Genomic DNA, 26176 nt, shown 5'->3' with positions numbered 1-26176 from the left:
AGTTCCCTACAGCATGAGATGTAGGAAGTGGATTGTGGAAAGCATAATCCAAAGCATGTGAAAAATACCAGGTTGGCTGCTCTTCTCGATAAGAGAACTATTTGGCAAGTGTGTTCAGGAAAAACAAAAGAGAAACGAATGGGCAGATATGATTTGGTCCCATTAGGGAAAAAAAGTATCGTGATTAAATTCTAGAGATACATGGAAGATTCTACACAAGGAAGAATCAAGCTATTCAGGACAAATATCTGTATGCTTTTTGACATTTCTCCAACTCCTCCTTAAATTCTGAGAATTAAAAGCAAATCCCAGCATTTAACATTCTGACATCTAAAATATGTTGTTTGCTGACATGTTGTCATTTAAGTAACCTACTTTGGAAATTTGCACTAGATACTATGAGTCTACTCCATCTCTTAATTATGAGTTACTTATTATGTAGTTTGAATGTAGTCAAGGACAATATACTGTAAGGTGGCTAATGCTGTGTTTGAGAGAATAGTTTGTGGTTTTCTGGAACATTTATCAGTTTTACTTCATTTTCTTCTTATCTGGATGGACTTGATCAAAATAATCATGTCTATTGATGAGCTATTTGGGCTTTGAGAAAAGACCTCTAGCCAACCATCTGTCCATTGGAATGAAGCCTAGGTTTTCTTAATGTCTGCCAGGAATCTGATAGTTACCTAGCATTGGCTTCAGGCACAAATTTGCTTTAGGAATGCATTGTGGTCTGTCTCTGAAAGACATCATATTTTTCAAGCTGTCCTAAATAGATACGAGTGAAATACCCTGTCCCCTCAAGATCAAAATGGCCTTCATCTTTTTGGCATTTAAGAGGGTTGCATAAACAGTTCTTTTTTAAATAGAGCCTTTGGTTTTTAGTAAATGAGAGTAATTAACAAAGATACGGTAGATTTTGCTCAGAGTTTTATATTGTAAGCCACTTGGACTGCATTAAGTAGTTAACACGCAAATTGGTATAATACATATGTTGCATCTATAAATGGGTTTTTCCTTCTTCATACTGGAAGCTGAGAAATTTGGAGAAAGACAATTCTAAAAGTGATATAAGACTATATATTTAGGTTTCAATCTTGTCCTTTCTACTTGGTAGTAAGATTCAGTGAACCCAAGAGAATTTTTTTAACTAAGCCTCTTTGTCAAAATAGACAAAGTAATAGAAAATGAAAGTGCTCTGGGACTTTAGAATTCAAAAAGACAAGCATCTGCTACATAACATCCCAGACATACAATTGTTGATAGGAAAGGGGAGGGGAGAAAGTCTGGATAGTGAATGTTGCAGTACCTGGAGACAGCACAATAGAAGATGAAAAACACTGAACAAAGCCACAAAATAAAAAACAAACAAACTTGAAAATAGAACAATGTGGCAAAAGAAAGCAGAGATAATACCAATAGTAATAAGCACCTTGGGTGCAATCCCAAAACATTTGTAACACAATACCATCAGCATTGACAAAAATCACCAGTCAATTGCAAAAGGCAGCTTTATGTGGAACAGCTTACATCCTGCAACCATACATATAACACCATTAGACAAGAACATCTGCCTATCCCAGCTCCTTGGGAAGGACTTGATAGATGAATTAAACTGCTAAATCCAGTCTAAACATCTGGCTGGCTGTGAAACCAACTATAACCATAATATGTTAAACTTCTATGCCATCCAATCCCAACAACTCTGGGTGATTCACAGCAATCATATAAATTACAATAAAATCAATAAAAAATTAAGGAATGGCAAGTATGACAGACCAGAATAAAGTGAGGGGTCTCACTCTTCCTATCCAAAGGCCTGGGTGAAAAGCCAGGTCTTCGCTGCTCTACTGAGCAACATCAGAGTGATTTGAAAACCTCATTCCAGAGGATCGGTGCTACTGCAGAGAAGGCCTGCTTTCAGAGTCTTGATGACATTTAACCGAAAAAACACAGGGTGCACCAACCTTGCCAGGCAAATACTATGCAAGACAGGTGGTCCCTCAAGTAGCCATACCCTATGCCTTTAGAGCTCTATAAGTAACAACTAGTACCTTGAATCCAGTGGTGGGATTCAAATATGGGAACAACCGGTTCTCTGTGTGGTTGCCACTTCCGGAAATCCATTCTGGGGCTGGGCAACAAAAAATTAGCTACCGGTTCTGCCGAAGTGGTGCGAACTGGCTGAATCCCACTACTGCTTGAATCACATCCATAAGTAAACATTGCAGCCCATGAAGCAGAGGTATTACATGGGTATACTGAGGCATGCCTATCCCTGCCACTGCATTTTGTACCAATTAAAATTTCCAAGTGGTCTTAAGGGGCAGCCCTGCGTGAGTGCATTGCGGTAGGCAACCATATGGTAACTAGGGCATGAGTGATTATCTGAAGGCCCCTAGGAAAGAGCCCAATTGGTGCACAGATGAAATTGTTCAAAAATCTTTCTGGGCACAGCTGTAAACTATTCTGCAAGAAAGAAATATTAATTTGATTTGATGCTCAGTTTCTAATTATAAGATTTTTTAAAAATCTTTTTTTAAATCTTATATTAGCTATTTATTATATTGCAATTACTGGCAACATTGAGCAAGAGATACTTATCTAGTAGTAATCTTCATTTACTCATTTATTTCATTTTCTTAAGAAAGACACCCAGGTTGACTGACGATTTTGGCAGTCTATTCCAGTCCTTGGCTTATAATCTAAAATGTACAGCAGAGAAGAGAAAGCAAGAATATAGGACTGGGGATAAAGAAGGAGAAGGAAACAATCATGAGTATTTCAGAATTCTCATAGTAAATCACCTGCCATTTACAGTTCAAAAAAGTTTCTGACAAATGTGACCTTCCCATGAAGCAATGGTAAGGCAGGTGGAGGTCAAATTTTCCAGCTGCTCACCATTTTTAAGATATCAAATGGGCTGCAGCCCCACACCAATCAGTATTCTTTTTTGATCAAGTGAGTTGATTCTGACTGCCTTTTTTAAGAAAGGGAGAAAAAGCTGGAAAAGGACCAGCAAGCAAAGGTCTTTTTCTCCTTCTGCTGCTTTGGCCATGTTTAGCTGCTTCCCAGGTATATGCAACAATGAATATCAGTTTATGTTGATTCTGCTGATTGTCTTCCCAGGCTGGTTTTAATCCATAATAAGTGACATATAGGAAAACCAGACAGAATTAAGAAAACCTAATTCTAAATTTAAATTCTTTAAAATTTAAGAATTCTTTAAATTCTTAATTTAAATCCATCAAGCTTATCTGCAGATCCACATTGCTGTGGTCTACTCCAGTTTTTCTGGAAAAATAAATAGGGGTTTTCAAATCAGTGTCTCCTTAATAGTACCTGAAATACTTGTATTATGTTAATAATATATCATTTAAATCAGGGCTTTTCAACCAGTGGTACAGGTACCACCTGTGGTACATTGGCACCTGGCAGGTGGTACTCGGCCATCCTAGAAAAGTGGTAGCAGGGGACGGGAATGAGCTGAACCGGTGGCAGCACCACACAAGCCTGAGTGAGAGATGGCTGGAGCTGCAGGGCTGTCAGGGCTCAGTGGAAGCCCCAGGATCAGTGCTTCTTTGGGACTGTCAGGGCTCAGTGGAAGCCCCAGGATCAGTGCGAGGCTCCAGCTGGAGCTCAGCACTGATCCTGGCACTTCTGCTGAGCCCAGAAGAAGCACCGATCAGCTGGAATGTTGCAGCATCTCCAGGGTCTTGTGATTTACATTCAGATGCTTGGCCACTGATTCATATTTATGACGGTCACAGTGTCCCAGGGTCATGTGAAGTGACCAAAACCTGCTGCAACCACCCAGCAGATGGGGGGGAATAAAAACCAAACACCCCCCACCCCACCCCCACTGCCAATTTTCAACAGAAATGCTCACAACAATGAAAACCTCGGACAGGAGGAAGAGCACCGCCGGGTGGGCAGGCAGGTGTCTTGCTCGGCTGTGGCTTGGCGGGCACTTTTTTCAGTGCCATTGTAACTTCGAACAGTCACTAAGCGAACTGTTGTAAGTCGAGGACTACCTGTACTTTATCACTTTTTTTTCCTTTTGGGGGGGGTCATCAAGTTTTTGACACCTTGCTAGGCGACTGGTGGTACTCGGATGTTGCCCTATCCTAAAAGTGGTACAATGGGTGAAAAGGTTGAAAAGCCCTGATTTAAATAATAGGTATTCTATGTAGTATTTGCATTGTTACATCTTTGGCCAATTAGATTCTGGACACAAAGTCTGTGTAAAATAGATGAATACATCATAGTAAAATGAAAAGCAATACTCTCCATGTTGAATGATATATTCTTGAGGCCTTCAATTTTTCAGGTTTTCTTTCTATCTTGCTCAGCATTTTTACCAGTTTTTCTTCAATAGCATCTGTTGTATTATACATACACATAAAGACACATAGACATTTGTGCTTACATTTATATGTGGGTATATACATAGTTACTTACATAAATGCTCAGTTTCTTAAACTGTGAGGTAGAATTCCTTAAAATGAATATGTATCAGTCACTTTGTTAAATAAGGATAAAATATAAAATAATGCTTATTAAACAGGACCATATTTCTAGCAAATGCTGTATTTTTTTCAGGTTTTAAAGGGGTCTGTAATAAATGTATAGCCTTTTGGATAATTTTATTAATCAATATTTCTTTGTATTTTATATTTCCACCACATAATCAGTGCTTGTTGGGTCATCATTTCAGAAACAATGCCTTACCTAAACAAAGAAACAGAATGTCCAAAGGCAGGCAAAAAATGCAGTGGGAGCAGAAGCGTCTTCTGACTTCCTGCCCGCTTCCCCACTGAGTTTCCTTGAGGGAACCTAGCAGAATGCATCAGAAATTTCCTCTCCTCTCCTCTCCTTCCTCCTAGTAAATGGCTTCTGCTGGGTGAGGGAGAGAGGAAGGGCTTGCGAGATTGACTGGGAAACTATTACAGAACTTTGAAAAGAAACATTGCATGACCACACACACACCAACCAAGCAGCAGCCAGTAGCACTGAAGCAGTCCAAATATCATTCCACTGGGAGTCCTGGATTTTGGACACATTCTGTAAATTAACCAATTTGAGGTACCTTGATTCAAAAATTATTGGTCTATGATGCACCATTTTGCCAGTTAAAAGTTAAGACAATGAGAATTTTAGTATATGCCTTAAAGTTTATACTACCCAGATTACTAATTTTAATTTCTCTTTTGTTGCATTTGTATAGCCTGAGCAAGCATCTTAGCATTCTGTTTTTAATATTGTTTTTAGCCAGAATCTTTTGTATGTATTTTTCTTAACTACTAATCACTTTTAGATATTTGCATATCAATTTCCTTGCACTGATTAAAATATTTTCACAGCAAATGCATCCATAATTCAAGTCTATTGTCATTTTCTGCTTCCACATTTTGCAGAAAATCTGATTGCCATCCTAAAGCTGTTGTAGTTAGAAGCAGCATCTGAACAATCAGTTCTTTCTCTTTCCTCTGAAACAGAGCAAATCGTAAAGTCCCATTGTCATACTGGATTTTCACAGATATTCCAAGGAGCATAAACACATTCTGTATTGACAAAGTATATTTGTCAATTCAAGTGATTGTGCAGGAAAGGGGAAAATGAACAATAATAAATGTTGTTGTTATGCAATAATCTATGGGTATGATCTTCACCTTCCTATATTATTGACTACCTATTACTCTTGTTATCAATCCCTAGCCCAGACTATTTTCATACATTACTAATTTTGAATATTATTTTCACTTAACACACACTCCTGTCAAATAAAGAAAGTTTGAACCAGCTTTTCAGTGTTTTTGCCCTTAAGATATTTACATGGATCTGAATTTGTACACAGAACTGTAGACAAGGCTTAAGAACCTTCCAGGTTTGGCTCAAATACCTTCCCTCATATGGAGTTTAATAATAATCTCAGTGAGATTACATTAGTTTAGTTTCATCCTATGAGGGTGCCTTAGGTGGAATACCCACTGCCTAAACCTTGTATTATCAAGAAGTAATCTAGGTTTGGCCAATTAAAAGAAAAAGCATTCAGATGTTCCTTATATGTCCCTTCTCTCCCACAGATTTTATTCAGGTTCTTGGGAACAATGGGAACAGCTAGCTGTCATTCCACATTCATGACTTTATACAAATTTGAAAACAGATGGAGAACCCTTATAGCAGGATTTAAATGTGGAAGGGAAGATAAATTTTAATTGCCTTAATTGTCAATTTAGGTAGATACTAACAACATTATAAGCTAGTAACATCTAATGCAAGGAATCTTGAATAATGACCTTCCTCATGAATTATGGTCAGTAATAAATAAACACTGACTGAATAATATATAATAAATAAAATTCTTATGCACATGGTTTTGACAGAGGACTAGAGCCATAAAAGTAGTCATCTCTCACAATTTTCATAGAGTTTGTCCTCTGCATTGCTTATGCAAGCCTGAAGCATGTGTGCCCCATCAAAGCTGGAGCAGGCTTCACTATGCTGCCACTTTGCCTGCATTGGTGACTGGAACCCTTGTCAAACTCACTCTGGGTTTTGTGGTCCACTTTGCTTTGGAGTTAGCCATTTCTCAAAACCTGATGGCTTTTCTCCTGTTTTGCTTGAGAGCAGTTCATAGGCACTCAATCTGTTTTCTAATCCCTTCTTAGAGTGTGGTGCTTAGAACTTGATGTCAGTTTCTTTTACTTGACACATAGGTATTTCCAACTTGTCACTGAAAGCTGTGCCACACTTGGCAGGGCCTTTGTAGGTTGCAGAAAAGCCTTTGTTGACCTGGTGGATGTATATGTGTTCTTTTCCCCCTTGGTCCCCTTTCCCCTCATTATAAAGTGTGGCTCCTGGTGTCATTGGTCAAAAACCATTTCATCATCTGACCAAATGAGGTGATAAAGAAAGTGAAGTAGTAATCCACTTCATTAGAAAAAGGTGCATTTCTGGGGAAAGCATAAGACTGGTCTGAAGGTCTTGCTGTGAGGTGAGAGTTGGAGAGATGAGTTGATCACTCAAGCTCTCAGCATACCTCCACATATTCCAGACTCAGGACTCTCCGTCTCCATCTTGTCTGAGTCTCTGCATTGAGAAAGTGCCAAGTAAATTTATTATTGGATTGACATGTGACTATCACTGGAATAGTTGTTATGGTGTCTCTCATTCTTCTCTGCTCCATGCATTAAAGTTCAGTCTTGGGCACTTTGAATAGAGTCTGAGAACTGGGACACCACCTCACTCTTCAGGACATTTGTAAAAGGTCCATGTACAAGTAAATTTATGATCAGGTTAATGGCTTGGATTTGACATGCTGTTTAATTGTACCTTGGCCAGCAAATATTAGTATCTCACCTGATGTCAAACTGTGGGGATTCAAGCAGTGTAATCTCTTGAATGATAAAGGGCAAGCAGAATAAACATTGTACTTTATGTTCTTTTCATTCAGGTCCAAGTGGATTTGGATGAATTGTTTGTTTAGTTTGCCAATTTCTTCAGATATGCTGCCATATTGATTTCTTTTTTATTACAGGCAGTCATAACCTGACCTCTTCCAGATCCTATATATAAAAGGTTTAAATTTTAACTTTACTTGTAAGCAAGGGTTGAAATGCGGTAAAAAAAACTGCTTTATTAGTAGACCTTTATCTTGCTTTGTGTTCTTGAGTTGCCCATGGCAACAATAGAGAGAACATCTTAAATTAGAATTGCTGCAGGGGAGGGAACCCCAATAAAACATGTACATAAATGCCTGGGGGAACATGATTCATTGATCAGATTGAGACTCAGCAGTATTTGTTTTGTTTTAATACTTTCACAATTCCGAAACAAAAAATTGTTTTGTTACTTTGTTAAGAGATACATTTCAATTTTTTTTAAACTGGAAAAATGCATGCTCTTTTAACCTCATCTTAATTACAGTAATTTTCCATGTGGTAGTGATACATTTAATAATTTCTCCAGAGTTTGAAACTGTCTTTATCTTACAACTATTTATCTGTAATTTCAAATAAATACTTAAATTCAATTTTTAAGAAAATTGGTAGGAAATTGAATTGAATTAGATTATTGTATTTTAAATAATATTTTAAGGAACACAGTTTTCTATTTATAAGTAGTAATTCAACAAAAAGATGGAAATATTAGGCAATGTACAATGCCACGTTTACAAGTTTCACTATAATATCTAAATTGTTCAGCCAAACCAACCAATAATTCAGGTAGCAAAGTTAGTAAGAGCCAAGCCTACATTTGACTATCAGTGCTATTATTCAATATTGAAAATGTCATTATTAACATCACTACTTTTTTCAAATTACAATTGCAGTCTCTCTGGCCTGGATTTGTTTTGTAAAAACAGCAGATGTAATCCAATGTTACTTGTTGATTATACAACTGCAGGATCTAAAAAGCACCCATTTATGATCGTACCCAATTTCCTTTTTCTTCTCTGTGGATGGTAACTTGTTATTATGTTTATCTTTGGGAAGGCAGAGGGTGAGGTTTATTGTATAACTTATATGGAAGCCATCATAAACTTCACATTTTTTGTTTTATCTCATGATATTAGTATTTTTGGCCTCAGCGGTATAGTATTTATACCTGCCAATGAGATGTTTTTAATTCAGACTTACAAATTTCAATTTCTTTCATTGGTAAAATATTTCAGTCTCCCACAAGATCCTGTTTCTGTTGGTCAGGGTGAGATTATATTTACTAACTAGTTAGTAGAAGCAGAAGTAATTTTGGAGGCTAAACATATTTGCCCTTGTATGCCAACTCCAACTGCTGTATTAAACAAGAAATTCAGGATAACAGGCACAATTATCAACTTCAATTCAGCTCCATGAAATTAGGAACCAGATAATTGAAAACTCAATACAGATAGTCCTTGCTTAATGGCCGGTTGCTTAGTGACAGTTTTATGTTACCATACCCTCCCCCCAAAAAATACTGACAACCCAATTTTGACATTCTGACAGCCCCCCCTTATGGTTTAACATTTTGGGCACTTGGCAACCAGCTCTTCTTTATGCCAATTTGTATGTGTCCCGTGGTCACATGATTGCAAATTTTGACATGTTTTTGCTAGTTTCCAGCAAAACAAATGCATTTAATTAACAACCATCACATTTGCTTAACAACTTCAGTGTTTCATTAACTACCATCACAAAAAGATCATAAAATCCAATGTAGTCACATGGTGACCTGCTTAATGACCACAATGACTTATGGCCATAATTCTAGATGCAATTACTAAAATATGTTGAGGACTACCTTTAAATGCTTTTCTTGTGAATTCACAACTCCTATCTTGATTAATGATTGATTATGTGCCATCAAGTCGTCATTGACTCTTTGCAACCATATAGACATACTGAAAAAACCATTTATCCCTAACCTTCCAACATTTGCACCATGACTGCTATAACTGAACCTATGGCCCTGGCTACTGGTCATCTTCCTTCCTTCCTTCCTTCCTTCCTTCCTTCCTTCCTTCCTTCCTTCCTTCCTTCCTTCCTTCCTTCCTTCCTTCCTTCCTTCCTTCCTTCCTTCCTTCCTTCCTTGATAAAATTTAAAATGAAAAAAACAAAAGCATGCAAATGTGAGTAAATAAATAAGTACCACTTCAATGGGAAGGTAACAGTGTTCCATGACATCATGCTGGCCACATGAATGTGGAAATGTCTTTGGACAGTGCTGGCTCAATGATGAGCACCACCCCCTAGAATTACAATGACTAGCAGAGTAAAATCCGCAGGGACTCCTTTGTTTGTGCCTTAAGTGATTATTCTAGGGTGATTTGTTTGCTTATACGTTTGCTGATGTTTTTGCGGTCATCCATGATATTCTCTTATCTTGAGAACATATCTATTGTTAAAAACGAAAGGTCCCTTCCAAAACAATATAATGGTTCCTGCACACCCAAGGGAATCATGTTGGTGATTCGTATGAAAATACATTTCCATGCTTTGAAAGGGAGGTTTCAGAAGTGTAGGTCTAAAGGGAGCACTTGGTGATCACATTGAGTGTCTCAGTTTAAGCTATGGTTGGGAACAGATGAAAATAAATATTAAATATTAAAATGTCAGTGGAAAAAACTTTCATCTTGTCTTCTTCCCTCCAGAACATCCTCCCCAGTGAGAATGACTTTACAGGTTTATTTTTCTAGGCTGACTAAAGTAGAAATAGTCATAGGGAATGCTAGTTAATTCACACAGTCCTAGTGCAGAGGCCAGGTAATTCAAACAGATGAATGTAAAGCTTTCAAATATATAGAGAGTTTTTAATCTGAGATTTTTTTTTCCAAATGTTCTGGACTTCTTTGAACTTCTGCTTTTTTTTGGCATACATAATATTATTCAGACCTTTTATTTCTAATTCCAGTTTAGGATCCTTTGCTTAAGGCAAAAACCCAACTAAAAGATAATGATTACCAGTAATTATTGAGAATAAAATAACTTGAGTATAAAATATATTTTTTTGCCTTTCATAATTCCATACATGTTTTCTAAATGAAGCAGTGTTGAAAAGGCCATAACACCAGGAGTGCTGGTAATAACTATTCAGTGGTGGAGCACAAATTAAAGTGTGTGATGAATATTGAAATCCCTCTGTCCCAGCTAATTTATAGTATCTCTGCAGAGATCATGCTTGAAAATGTAGATGAGTAATGATGAGATAGGGGAAAGAGGGAAGGAAAGGACTCTAAATGCCTCTTTTAAATATTATATTTTATACCCATAAATGAAAGGAAAATGTGAACTTTTTTTTTTCTTGAGACCAGGAAAACTGTCCAGTTCCAAGACTTTTCAGTCCATTTGCTGAGGCTGTCAAAATAATCCTGAGATCACATTTCAGTACTTTGGCGTGGGCTAAGAAGGGCAGAGTGTTAACCCTTTCTTCAATAATTGACCCAGGTCTGCTAAATTCGTGTATCCTAGAAACTTCACAAGGAATACAATCTGTTACTGTAGTCTGAATGTAACCTTCCTTAGACTGGCTCTTGCGCCTTGCTCATGGTGGGCACTCATTTTCTCTATAACCTTTCAATACAAAGGTTGTAAAATAATAGACAAATTTAGAAACATAATTAACTAAAAATTTTCATTTCACAATACCAGAGAACTGGAAAGCACCTTAGTCCAACTCTACAGCCTCACTGCTGGGTAATGATTCAGCCTCTGTTTTAAGAAAATGAATCAATTAATATGGCAGCTTGTTCTACTGGCTGTTCCTGAATTTAAAAAACTCACCCTGATATGTAGCCTGTGTCATCCTGCTGGTTTATGTTTCACTTGTGGTTGACAAGGACACCCAGATCATTTCACATGTACGAATGCTGAACCAGTCTTCCCTATCCTATACTTATGCCTTATATTTTTCCTATTCAAATGTAGAATTTTATATTTTTCCAAGTCTAATTACATCATAGTCAGCCCATTGCTCAACTCTGTCTGGATTTTTAACAATCAGTTAGTCACCCCTCATCTGCAGATATGATAAGCATCTCCTGAACTCCTTTATTCAAATCATTGGATTCATTGCATGAAAACAGAACAAAATTAAGTATAGTCTCTAAAATGTAAATCAGCTTCAGTATTCAATTGCATTATTTATATATTATTCAGACAATCATTTCAAATAGGTATGTTTTTCACATGACATTTTGCCAATAGTTCTACAAATCTAGAAAACACACCATCTCATAGGACAAATCTTCCTCCCAATTTCTGTTTACAGATTTGCGAGGAAATGGATTCTCTTCCTTTTAGTTCTAGAACATCATCACAGGAGTTCCTAAGCCATCTCTGAGCAATTAAAACATTTATATATACATAAAATACATAAAATACCATATACTCATGCACACATATACACTCACCTATACAAAACAAATAATATCCAATTCTAAAAGGACAGTCATGAGTGGAGGAAGTCTTAGATTATCCACATAAGCAGAAGGGATTTTTATTTTATGTGATAAGAACAGTATTTATTTTTTCTATATTATTTAAATTCTGGTCCCTCTGTAGGCACACACATGACTTATTGGGTGAGTTGTGTAGTCTTCCTAACCTTTTTGAGCCTGGGACACATTTGGAATGTTGAATATGTGTTATGGGCCCCCTCCTCTCTGCTCAAAACAGTTGCCATGATGGATGCGAACACCCATTTAGCAGAAGGCTGTGCTTCATTCCCTCTAGACTCCCAGAATGTTCTACATTACCTCATTTTACCTTTGTTGTTTTTTTCACCCTCCCTAGGCATGGGGACATTTGCACACAAAACATAGAATTTAGTCATCCACCGTGCTATCTTCTAATAATACTCTTGGGGCGTATGTGTCTGGAGTGACTTTATTGGTAACATGCAGAATTTTTGAGGCTGGCTGCTTTGCTTTGCAGTATGCTAACTTCCAATTAATATTTTAAATTAAAAGGCCTTCTGTATACCTGACTAGGGTAGACTTGTCCATAAATATGCATCATCGCCCATATTTTGTATAGTTTTGCCAACTGACTACATTTTATGAGGAAGAATCTATCGTTTTTGTAAGGGAAATATATTGTAGGCAATTTACCCAATTCTTTTCTCTTCTGAAATGGCTCTAATCTTGTTATATCCTTCTGATATTGGTATATTTAAGTAACCTGTTTTACACAAATTCATTTCTGTGAATTGGTTCCCAAAAGCATCTTCTCTTAGCTGGAGTATACAAAGAAATTACTTTGTAAGATAAGGTATCAGTAGTTCTAATACTTGCTAGTTTACTAGTTCTGCTTAATTGCTCAGACATTAACTACTTTGCACTTTAGTTGCTCACCAAGGATATATTCCTGTTTCTTCAAATTTTGCTCATCGTCCCTCTCATTTGGAAGCCACTTCCTTTTTTAGCAGGTATTTATTTGGACATATCAGAATTGGTTGAATGAGGGGAGACTGAGCTGAAAGGCAGCAGAGTTTGGTCTTACTTATCAAACAAGGGACCAAAATTGGGAGTTTGCTTTCTTCTTTGTTTGTTTTTCATATTTTGGAATAGCCCATCTCTCTCACAGAGGGATTCTAGGTGGAGATTTGCATTTCCTTTTTTCTCTGAGACAAAAAAAAAATCATACAAGTCAGTAAGACCAACTTGTTCTTTTCTTTATCCCTGTACTCTATCTCTGTTTTAGAATAAGAGCAGAGAGAGGAAATAAATGTTAGCATTATTGTGCATTTATTTCACTAAGTGCATTGTGTTCTGTAAGAATCATGTACGCCACCAATGAATACAGTTTATTATTGCATTGGTGGACCTCAGCTTAGGTAAACGGTCTTTCTGCTCCAAATTGTACCTAATTCTCTGGGGCAAGTTGGAGAGAGGGCTGAAGAAGAAAGGTAATCCTATTTTATGCAAATACAAATATTTAGATAGGCCCAGTCCTATATATATTTACTCTGCAGTAACATGGTCCAATATATGCATGCAGTTATGGTAAGAATTTAAGCATTGTTAAAACAATGTCTGTATGGATATATCTATACAGTTTACATTTGTCTATCAGAACATATCAGGATTTTTGGGAAAGACTCATTGGGCTTTCCCAGGCAATGATTCTGGTTTGTATTGGTTCTGTTGATTTTTTTCATTTCCAGCCCAATATATATGAGGTCAACAGGGCTTCCATCTATGAACACTAATTCTATGCATGCATATGCATTTGTGTGTGTGTACAAAATTTAAAACTAATATAATCATTGCTTTTCTAGTATTTTTATTACAAAACACATTGTGAAGCTGTAGTTTTGTACTGGAAATCTTATTAAAAAATTGAACAATGTTAAATCAGTTAATGAAAGTGCAGCTTATTATCCTAAAGGATCTGTTGTGTTTTGATTTTCTTTATTGAAAATGTAAGTATGTTTATGTTTTTTTTCTTGAGTTATTGTTTTTATTACTTTTTAAATTTAAACGTGTACAGATCTATAGACTAATACAGGACAAAAACTTTGTGGATATAGTTTTCGTTGTCTGATTTTGTATTGAAATGATGGTATTCAACTCTTGTATTTATATAATTATTTATTACCATTATTTATTTCTCTTTTTTATTATACCAATACTGCCTTGCATGTGGTTTACATACAATGTAAACAATTATAAATAAAAATATAGCAAATATTGATAACAAATTTCAAGGGATCATCCCACCTATCCTGAGCTGTGGATAGTAGTGGCCTTGAGTGAAAAGGGAGAAAATTAGAGAAATTGATCATGACAGCCAATATACATAATATTGGGCTCACATACATACCGTAATACCAGAGTCCTGTAAGAAAATAGATGAAAATTATTAGTATACTTTTCTTGCTGCTTCTTAGTTACTATTGCTGGCTATGTTAAAGTCTATAATCTTATATTATTATTATAAATTGTAGCGTGTAGTTTCTTAATATTGACTGAATGAGATAGATCTGAAAAATCAATGTATGTGTATATATTATGTGTGCTCAAAGGTGTATATGTGAACAACCAAAAGTCAGGCTCCATAGGTAGAGTTACCACACAGCTGGTGAAACGAAGGCATGTCCTTTTTGTCCTCTGTCAGGCAGGCATAGTCTTAAAATCAAATATTGTTTCGTTTTTTGAGTATCTAATATGCTATCTTCCCAAGCATTTTTTTTTTTGCAGCTTTGTGATTAACCGCAAGTTAACAAGTTCTGCTCTGTGACCTTAATTGTCGATTAGAACCCATAGCCAGCTTGCTCTACTGCCTCAAATTACAAAATCATAATCAAGAGCACACCTGGTTTCTCTATGCTTCTTCATCTTTGAAATTCCATGTTTTGCTTTAATTTGCCCCAATTGTTACTGTCCTTTTTTGAGCTGTAATGCCCAGACATGGGCATATTGTTCCAAATGTGGACTGACAGGGCAGAACAGAGTGACCAGTTATTTTCCATGACCTGGCTTTTATGCTAAATTTTATTAATAAATAATCAGTGTGTTTAAGTGCAATATTAAAAAATGTAATTTTCGTTTTATCTGATTTTTAAAATAATCTATTATTGTAGGCTTTTCAAATGAAATGATATTATCTAAGGAAAAAGGCAACTAGATGTTCTGCATTATTCTAGGAGTGTGTGTGTGTGTTCTCAGTAGGAATTTTGAATAAATGATGTTAGCTAATTTTAAATAGTAGGATTCAAGGAGGTGAGAGAGGCAAACTTCACTTTTATTCAAGCAAGTACAGTGTGTTGTTAATCTTTGCCACTTCACTCCATATTTTGACAGGATCCCTATAAAATGCTCTTAGGCCATAAACTGAACATAAGCCTGTTCAATGTGTTCTCTAATTTTAGATGCATTAGCAAGAACTAATGAAGTGTTTAACTGAATTTACTTGTTAAATAAATGCTGTCATGGGTTTTTTTTTCTCTTTTCTTCCCTCTTTTAAAAAAATACCTGGGGAGGCTGCTATATGAGAGGTTAAAAAGAAGGAAGTATTTAAATTAATTTGTCTCTTTTGATCAGACTGAACATTTATACAACAAAAATATTTGCAATTACTTTTTTCCCACATCCATATTGTATTTCACATTCAAAGAGTCTCATAAATGCTTATAAAAGGTGGGAAATTCATGACTGATTCATTAGCTATATGTTGCTAAGTATGATATATAAGATGACATGGCCACATGGATGGACATAAGTAGAACATTTTCTAAGGGTGGAATATCTGGAGTAAGATTTTTATATAATATGCTGACATTGAAAACCACCCAGTGAGTGCTATAAAGCACCATGGGGCAGTATAGTTGCTATAATGATTGTATTCACCTGGGTTTTTTTATCCAACTGTAAGATCCAAGAAAGTACCAAAAAGAATTGATAGTAGAATCTAAGATACTTGATCACAGCCATCTGTCCTAATGATTGCATCAAGAACGACATTATCCTTGAGTTATATTTTCAAAGATAAAAATTGTATATCCTTTTAATGGAAATTAATCCTCCCAAGTGTCATTGTAACACATATGGCATCCATCTATATCAACCCTTATGCCATATGTCTTTGTACTTTCCTCTCAAGTTTTATCAACTTAACTCTGCTGATATATGAAACAAAACTGCTGTTAATTTAATCTATTCCAGAGTAACAAAGCACCATAATAGATACTACCACTTGATCAGATCCATTTAAAGGCAAAGGCAAACTAAGCAGGCAGTTCTTGTTTTGCTTTGTTTTCTTACAAGTCTTAGGGAGAATATCATGGTGAATACACACATTACAGACATTTAAATGGGGAAGGAAAATAATGAGGTAATTCCTTCCTGGACCAGTATATTTCACGCAGGGGTTTAATCTTCATACACCAAAGCCCAAACCTTGCAAAATGGGGAGCAGTGTGGTATAATGGACACTAGATTAATCTAATCCACTTTCAGCAATGGGTGATTTTCGGGCTGGTCCATCTCTCTGCCTACCCTATCTTCATAGGGTACTGATGGTGATAGTTAAGAATGGGAGAAGTGAGCATATGTATTCTTCCTTGAACTCCCAAACAAATCAAATCAAATCAAAATTGGTATCCCATACAATTTGAAAATGAGGTCCCTCCATACCAAATCTGTCCCCCCCCATCAATTTAGACTTTGAACTGGGGTAAAACTGTGCATTCTTTCCAGTCCAAGACTTTCAGAAGATATCTCAGCTTGCTTCCCATAGCAGAGAATGACAAGCTGCTCAGAGGATCTTAAAGAACAAACTATTTTATTATGGCCCTTATTGCAGTGGGGCAGGTTGGGGAAGGAGAGGATTCTAACCTAGCTTCATGTCCGTTTTGTGAGCTTGCAGTGACAAAAATATAGTTAAGGATGTCTTACTTTTTTTGACAACTATAGCAGTACCTAGCAGTAGGACTTACAAAGTAGAGGATGCAGTTGTGTTTTCTTTTTCCACCCTCTTTTCCTATTTGGATTGAATAATTTTATGATACAGGGTTCATATATATTTTATGCATGTGCATTTAAGTTCTGCTTAGTTAGGGATCATCTCTTTATCATCCATGTTTCTCTGAAATGTGTTTCCTAAGAATGAACCTAAATTGTGAATTCAAGCCTCAAACTGAGGCCTAGTATGCACTACAGGAGAATCCTACATTTAGAGCCAGGTAGTGGTTTTCTTGTTGAAAGCTAGCAATCAAAGTTGTTATCTCACTAGAAAGCAACCTTCCTTTTTCCTATACTGATCAGAAAACCTTTCATTTTAGCTGTGCCTTCTTCACTGATTTTTCTCTTATTTTTTGTTGTTCCTTTTCAGCCTCAAATGGGCACCACTGTACCTCTCACTGAGGCTCATGCCTTGATTAATTTTAAGTACCTTCACCTTGCACAGAGGGCAGTGCTCACAGTCCATTTCAGCTTCAGTTGCTAATTTGGCAATAATGGTAGTCTCCACAATGGCAATTAATGAACAAAGGAAGCTTGCACTTTGTGACCTAGCAACCAGGTTCCCTTTAAACTGGTTTCTCTCATTTTCTCTCTCTCTTTCTTTTGTGTACAAGCCCTCAAAGTGCCAGAGGACAGCAGAGTTAAATTTCTTTGTGTCAGTGATCTTTATTATGGATGGCAATACTTGCTCTCCTTTTCCTTTCTTTTCCTTCCTCTCTTTTTGATTTCATTAATTACTTGGCTTTATTTACTCATTATTACATTATGTATTTAGTTCCAAACATGTAAATATCACCATATTTAGTATTATATTTAAATAGTTATCATTTTCTCAAGGCTCCAAAACTCTTTATTAAGCAGCAACCACCATGCTATTTTGCCTGTTTAATTTTTTTTTTACAGCAACTGGATTAATCCAAATATCTTATTGATTTTTCTCCATCAAAAATCATAATGTACCATTTAGATTCTTGCTTTACTTACCATCTATCACTTACGGAGCTCTTTATTTGCTTACATGCCTTGTACTTTTGAAAAGTCTTAATAAATTTCCATTTAGAAACATCATTATATACAAATTTATTTGAATGAGTTCTTTTTCTAGGTTTGCTTGGGTTATGTAGTTCATGCAGTAAAAGAAAATAGTAGACTGAGAAGAAAGAGGAACCATTTTCTGTGGTTTTTTTTTAATGTTTTGCCATAATGTTCAGAGAAAAGCATAGTAATCTGTAAGATCTGCATTAAAAGCAAAATACTATTCTGGAAAAATGTTCAGCATTACCACCATTCTTTTACTTCACAGCTAGTGCATATGAAAACAAAACTGAAAACACTTCCCAGCACACCTTTTATCTCCCTATGCATGCTCATTTTTTTCCTTGCACACATTTCTCACTATATCCCACCATGATCCTTCTCTTTATTTTGCATCACTAAAATCTTTGAAACTTCAGGTGTGCTAATTATGATTCGCTAGTTCTGCACCCTGCAACCTTCCCTGTTGTGTTGCTCTGAGTCTCTTTGCACACCATCCTGCCTCCTTTCTTTCTGCATCTTAATGTTATTTTCCTGTTTCTGGACTGTGACATCTTTTTTCAGCACATTTATTGATCCATTGTTCACTGCACTTATAGGCAAAAAGTAGCTTTAGGAGAAAAGCTATATTCCTCTGTACTTGAGTTGTGATGTGATGTCTCACGTAGTCATGAACTTTACATATTATGACCCAAGTTTCATCATTTGATCCCCTCCCCCAACCCATGGATATTTATGACTGCATCCCCAGTTCTGAGTCTTCACTTCTTTTCTTCCTTTAGTCTCTTTCATAATGTTATTAGTTTATTTGTGAGTTGTATTTAAAGAATTAAAATAGACACAATAAATTGTATGGGGAAAAACAAAAAATCCTGGGAGAATTTTAGATCCTGTTGTTTTGATTCCTTAAAAGTTTTAAAATAGTAGTACTATTTTTGAGTTGAATATGCTTCCAGCTTTCATAGTTTATGTGTTCTGTGCCTAGGAGATTAACATCTTATTTACTAGACTTCATAGTTCTGCATAATTATGAACAAAAGGTGACTTCCAGTTATGTAAGCTCAAGATATAGTATTACTATATAATGCTGTACTAATTGCAATTCTACTTTAAAACTTGGACAAGTAAGCAGCTTTGTTACAGCTTTAGGTAGTTAGAATATTTTTCTATTATTCTCTTTCTTTAGAATCTCCTAATAAGGATATTGGCCCCACCCTGGGATTAAAAAAGTCAAGTTCCCTAGAAAGTCTCCAGACAGCTGTTGCTGAAGTAAAAAAGAATGAGCTTCCATTCTACAGGCCTAGGCCTCACATGGTCCGTGGTAGGGGATGTAACGAGAGTTTCAGAGCTGCCATTGATAAATCCTACGATGGACCTGAAGATGTGGCAGGAGGTAGGTGCACAGAACCTTTCTTCTTTTAGTAAAGAAAACATCTTTTTCAATAAATGTATGTTGTTCTATGAAAATTCATCAGTAAAAATCTGACTTCAAAGAAGAGTTGAATCCAGTTTTGCATATATAATCATAGTTTCGTATGGAACCATACAAACTATACTGCAGTCTATGTAGGGAACTATATTGGGATTCTTGTATTGACCCTTAACCTGACATCTCTGAAAACATGACTGGAGATCATATATTGATCTGATCAATTAGTAGATACCAGTTTTCCATCTTGATATATGTGTACATACATGTATGTATCTGTGTCCAAGTCTTTGGACAGCTCTCTCATATTCTGGTATAATGACCAAAGACCAGTCTTCTTTCCATTTTGATGCATTTATCTAATCTTGTATGTTTTTTTTGTGTGTGAGAGAGCTTACTAAGTACTATTTGAATCTAAGTTTGAATAATGTGTGTATATTTGTAATGTAAAGGCTTGATAGACTTGGTATCAAGCAGGATATATATGACCAAATATAATAAGAGGTGAATAATATGAACAACAGTATCCAGTTAGATTTAGCTATATGTATTTTATGGTCTCTTTAATACAATTAGATGAACATCCATTGTAATGTTATCTCAGTAATGCAGTTATAACAGGATCATTGGAAATGTTTTTTGTTTGCAGTTTATAAAAAGTTGTTTTGCTTATATACATTAATCAGAAAATATATACAGGTAGTCCTCAATTTACGATAATTGAGCCCAAAATTTCTGTTGCTAAATGAGACAGTTATAAAGTAAATTTTATGACCTTTCCTGCCACAATTGTTAAATGAATCACTGCTGTTGTTAAGTTAGTAACATAGTTGTTAAATGAGTCTGGCTTCCCCATTTACTTTGCTTGTTAAAAGGTCGTAGAAGATGACACAAGACCATCATAAATATGAGTCAGTTGCCAAACACCTCAAATTTTGATTATGTGACCATAGGGATGATGCAATGATGCCAGGTGTGAAAAAAAATAATAAGTCACTTTTTTTAGTGTTGTTGTAACATTGAACGGTCACTAAATGAACTGTTGTAAGTCAAGGACTACCTGTTTGTAGTTTATAAGATTATGGTCTGTACTTGCTGATTATTTTTCTTCCTCTGCAGACGGTCTGTCAGATAAGAGTTCCCTTTCTGGTCCAGAAGGTCAAAACTTTGCAAAAGCCTTTCACATGAATTCCGAATTAGAAGATATGGAAGGAAAGTCAAAAAAACACAAGAAGACCAAAGAAAAATTAAAAACAAAAGAAAAAAATAAAAAGCTTAATCTCAAAAACAAATCAAAAATCAGTGAAAAGGACAAAAAAGAGGAGAATGACAATCCTGAAAGAAAAACAAAAAAGAAAAGTTTGGGCGCTATGTTAAGGTAAAAAGTCTTTTTTGTATTGCTTCCTGATCTTATATTAATTTGAACTTGATTTATTTGGCCTGAGGCCCTTCAGTGAGGTTGAGTAGAAGTCAAGCTCTATATCCATTGAACAACATTTACTATAAATGAATACTATATATGCTAACTTTGCTAATACATCAGTTAAACTGCATATTGGAAAGGAGAATATACTTTTCAACATGTACTTGTTAATTATTTTGTTGGGACTTATGACCTATTTTTCCTCAAAACAAACAAACAAACCCTAAAGAGATATTATAACAAATAAACTATTGATTTAGACCAAGCTCACTGAAAGCAGTGAGACTTGATTGAGTCAAGTCTGAATTAAATCTTGCTGATTTTGGTTGGTTTGCTTTTAGGATGACCAATTCTAATTCAGACTTGTTATCTTTAAAGTGCTTAAGTAGCATAGCATTATAAACCACATGTACTAAATATTGTTCACTGAAAAGTAGAGATGTCCTTGTGTGGAGCTCTGCATTTATTGACTGCATCCATGTAGCTTTCTTGCGAGTATTATGGAAATGATTTGTCATTGCGGTCTTGTGGCACTTTTTTTTTTTTACTTCCTTATCTGAGAAATGGTAGGAAAGAAGATCCTTCCAAACTCATCCACTTCACAAATGGAACAGAGAAGCTCAGAAGTGACTGTAGATTATATGACAGAAAATATTTGCCTATGTTAGTGCTGGCATCTTCTGCTTTCAGTAGGGCATGTTTTGGAAGTCACCTCTCAGCGTTCTATAGAGGATATGAAATATCTGCTTTCCCAGAATATGGATTTGCTGAATGCTTTTAGTTGTTTCATTTGACACCATTTTTAAGTTGATTGATTTTTTTTATTTAGTACCTGCCTTAAATGTTAGCCGTTCAGCACCACTTCATGAATTCTTGAACTTTATTTCTGAATGGCCAGTACTGTCATGGGTAGAGGTAAACGTGCCTTTGAAAACAGAGGAGAAATGTTCTCTGCCTCTGAAAGAACCCCTCAAAAGTGCAGTGATGTCGGTTCTGTTCTCCAGATGAATATACAAAAGCATTAGTTGTATTGTTACTGGTTTTCTTTTAGATTTTAAAGATACCATTCTGCATTCACGTACTTCTTATTTCATTTCATTCTTCAAATTGAAGAGAACAAATTACTGAACAAATTTGTCTTCCATATCTTGCAAGAACAACAGCCTCCTTCATCAAACTCTCAGGCAATTAAATTTGAGTTCATGTAAGAAGGCACTTTACTGTTAATAAAGTTTCGTGCCATTTGCCTCTGTAGGTTATTCAGAATGCTAAAAGATAACTATTTAGCTGATAAATATTTAGAGTTACCAAGCTGTAATAAATGCTTCAGATTAAAGCAGTGATGGTTATGTACTTGCAGGCTTCAGATGTTACACTGGAGATTGTCTCTTCTATCACAGTTATATCTTCAGGAAAAATATATGCATATTATGCTAAGGGAACTGTGGGAATTGCATGTTTATGCACATACTTAATCTTTCAGGGTTTTTGATACCACCTTCCAATGAACTTTTTTCTTTACGCTTGCTATGTGCTTGCTAACGCACATTTTACTCGTTCATAAAAATGACATATTCTTAAGTTGACTGGATTGGATAATGGGCATTAATGTCTTCATCACAAAGTTAGTTAATTTTGTTGTGTGACAAGAAACTTTGCTATATCATGTCTTTCTTTGCCAAAAAGCCAAAACTTTAACATCATTTTCTTTAGTGAAAAGGTTAGTTAAATGAAAGCTGGACTTTTTAAGTCACCAAGAGTATATGACATCTGTCACAGTACAACGTTTCTCTATGGCTTGATCCCAGAGCAGTTGTTAAAGGTACAATGTATAATAAATGCAATTTGACTGTGACTCAGTTATTACCTTTTTCAGATAGTGGTTGTAAAATTTCTGGGTTTACCCTTCACTTTTTATGGGTATAAAGGTACGTTAACTAATGGACTGTAGCCATACCTATGAAATTTTAATAGCTAGCTCCCTATAGGCAACCAATAGACAAAGGTTGTGACGTTCAGCTTTATAAAGTATAGACCAACTGTGTACCAGACATTTTTCATTGAAGGAAAAAAACCTCATAATTGTGCATGTGAAATATAAAGTCCTTTACTCTATTTTTAGTCAGGATATGAACATTTTAAAACTGTTAGTGTTGAAGCAAATCCATATTTTTTCCACTAGTCGAGTGAGCTTGATTATGTTGGTAGAACTTGTAATGACTACACTGATTGTCAAACATTACTAGTATATAGTACCAGAATAGTATTTCAATAAAAAGTTGTTTTATATCAGCAACACAGGAAAATTAATAAAGTACCTGAGTGCTAACCATTATTTTCTTCCTGTAGAAATATTATATTTTCTTAGTAATAATTAATCTTAGACTATTTACTCTCATTTTCACAGTATGAATCATTTTGTCTCCTAATTTGCTTATATTGCTTTGAGCTAAGCATCTCAGCTACTTTAATTTTTCATTTTAGCTCGAGTCAAGAAATATTTTCATTACTTAATGAAGACATTCTTTGCAACTGTACTTTTTTTTTGACCAGCCACATTGACTGCATAATCATCCTGCTGAAAAGCATTACTACTCCGCCTAGTTTCTACAGCCCTACATCAAGAGAAGCAGGCTAGTAATAAGCCACTCACCCTCTAAGTCAGGGGTGTCAAATTTGCAAAGTCACATGATGTGTCGCGACATATCGCAACTTTTTTTCCATTGCCGGCAATGGGGTGGGCGCGGTTTTGGCATGACACATCCGGCCCATGGGCCGACAGTTTGACACCCCTGCTCTATGTGTAACCAGGTATGCCTAACCAGGCTGCTACAAGTGATATCAAGTTTAAAAGTGCAAATCATGTCTTCCAAAAATATTTGCAGACCCTCTTATTTTTCCTCTGCACACAAGATTCAGAATCTCATCTATTTCATAGGTCATACATCCTATGAAATTAGTATTGGGTACTATACCCACAGCCATCCACCACCAACCCCGGTTTAGAAAAGGTCCCCAGGGCCTGGTAATGTGAGTATATACATAGCAATAGCACTTAGATTTATATGGCACTTCACAGTGCTTTACAGACCTCTCTAAGTGATTTACAGAGTCAGCATCTTGCCCCAAACAATCTAGGTCCTCAGTTTACCGACCTCGGAAGGATGGAAGGCTGAGTCAACCTTGAGCCGGTGAGAATTGAACTGCCAAACTGCTCGCAGTCAGCAGAAGTAGCCTGCAGTAGTGCACTCTAACCACTGCGCCACCTCGGCCACCACCATAGGCATATACACATTTTGTTTTCTCCTGGGCCTTAGGTCTGCCTTAGTCATTCTTTTTAGTACTATTTAATTTACGAGGGAAAAATTATAGAAATAAATGTCTATAGTGCTGCTGCAAAAAGAGAATTAAATTATCAATAGAACTCATTTAATTCAGTGGTTATGAGCTTTTTGTCTAAAAGGCAATTGCCTAATGATCTGGTATCTGATGTTTCACCAGCCTTTGTGACTCCTATCTTCAGAGGACCAAATGGTCTGCTCTTCAGTATACCTCTTCAGGAAACTGAGCAGGAACTGACTGAGCTCTTACATCTATAACAGAACTAATCTTTAATTGGGCCATGTCACTAGAATTCTGAAAAGCCAGTTTTATGAGGAAGGACCAATCAGAACTTCAAGAATTCCAATGTTATGGTCTAATTAGAGTTCCTGTTCATTTGAAATTATAGCATATGAATGCTGTAATTTGAATCCAAAACAAAGTTTTGGAGAAAACTAAATTGTATGAGTTAAAACAGAGGTCCCCAACCTTGACTACTTTATGACTTGTGAACTTCAACTCCCAGAATTCCTCAGCCAGCATGCTGGCTGATGAATGCTGGGAGTTGAAGTCCACAAGTCATAAAGTGGCCAGGGTTGGGGACCCCTGAGTTAAATAACTCTCAAATTTCTTACAATGTCCAACCGTTTTAAAATATTCATTAAGAGACAGAGAAAAAACATCTGATGATGTTTTACCTTTTTAAAAACCTGAATCCATTGATTTTTCAAAATTGTATATTACAAATCTTTCTTATATAGCTCAGATGTATAACTGGGTTAATAAAAATATCATTGCAGAATATATATGGATGTTAAAATGAAACCCCAGTGGTACAATTGAAAATTTGGTAGATTAAATCTCCCTTCACCATAATTCAGTTTGTCCAGAGACATTTGAGTGGTTTTGGTGTGCTCTTGATATTTTTCTCAGTAGTTTGCCTAACTGGGTAAAGTACCTGATGGAAATAAACACTGGAATCCCTCTTAATACACCATATTTGGAAGTATTTTGGAAAAAATAAACCAAAGTATATACATGCATTCTGTACAAATTGTAAATCGTAATTTCCTATTGTAATCTATAGTATAGTAATCTATAGTAGACTTGCCATAGATCCCCAAAGCAGCAAATTAAGCTTTCTCCAATTGTTATTGCCAGCAGAGTATAAAATACAGATGTATAACTTAAATAATATTTGGTAACAACACTACATAATTACAGGTGTTCCTCAACTTATAACCACAATTGGAACCAGAACTTTCATTAATAAGCAATTGTAGGAGAAGGTATGGCAGAACATGGGGGTAGAGTTAAAAGAGGATCAGCCTAGAATCCCTAGGTAGCCACAAGCTGAGTAAGTCAAATCCTCCCCTTGAATTCATTTGATCCTTATCTAACTCAAAGCAGGTGCTAACTGATAGTTGAGTACATTTGTGTGCATTGGCTGTTTAGTAATAAACCAGTTATTTGGAACTTAACATGTGAACCTGATCTTTCACGCCATACTGTAATGCTGTAATTAAGTGAGTCACCTCTGATGTTATTGTTAAGCAAATCACACGGTCATTAAGTAAATTCAGCTTTCTCCATTGACTTTGCTTTAGTAAGCTCCCCGAGGGTCACAAATGGTGATCACATGACCCTGGGATCCTGCAACCATCATAAATATGTGCCAGGTTCCAAGTGCCCAAATTTTGTTTACATGGCCATGGGGACAGTACAACAGTCATTAGTGTGAGAATTTTGAAAGTTATTTTGAATGGCTGTTAAATGACTGATTGTAAGTCAAGGACTATCCTATTTAAAATATTCATGATCTCATCAGCATATACAAATAGTTTCAATCTCAAGTGCCAGTACACCCTTAATATCGTGAGATTTATTTATTTACTTAAAGGAATTATGTGGCATACAGGAATAAAAAGAGAAAATAATAGATTTATTCTATACAAAACTGACCATTGTTGGCCTGAATTCCAGATGTATATATTTTATTGATTTTGATGTTTCAACCAGTGAA

General features: G+C 35.9%; 1 protein-coding gene across 1 annotated transcript in view; it reads left to right on the top strand.

Annotated features, from left to right (window-relative positions):
• LOC107289643 (partitioning defective 3 homolog B) overlaps positions 1-24431 on the top strand; it is a 187930-nt gene extending 163499 nt beyond the window's left edge. Inside the window, exons 14-17 of the mRNA XM_015818469.1 lie at positions 19167-19373; positions 20529-20787; positions 21893-22036; positions 24296-24431. Of these exons, the coding sequence (XP_015673955.1) occupies positions 19167-19373; positions 20529-20787; positions 21893-22036; positions 24296-24431 (746 nt within the window). The remainder of the gene's footprint in view (positions 1-19166; positions 19374-20528; positions 20788-21892; positions 22037-24295) is intronic.
• The last annotated feature ends 1745 nt before the right edge of the window (positions 24432-26176 follow it).

Source organism: Protobothrops mucrosquamatus, unplaced genomic scaffold (genome assembly GCF_001527695.2).
Source record: "Protobothrops mucrosquamatus isolate PMUCROS unplaced genomic scaffold, P.Mucros_1.0 scaffold_9, whole genome shotgun sequence".
Lineage (NCBI taxonomy): Eukaryota > Metazoa > Chordata > Lepidosauria > Squamata > Viperidae > Protobothrops > Protobothrops mucrosquamatus.
The sequence above is the reverse complement of the archived record's forward strand: the minus strand, read 5'-3'. Positions and strand labels throughout refer to the sequence as shown.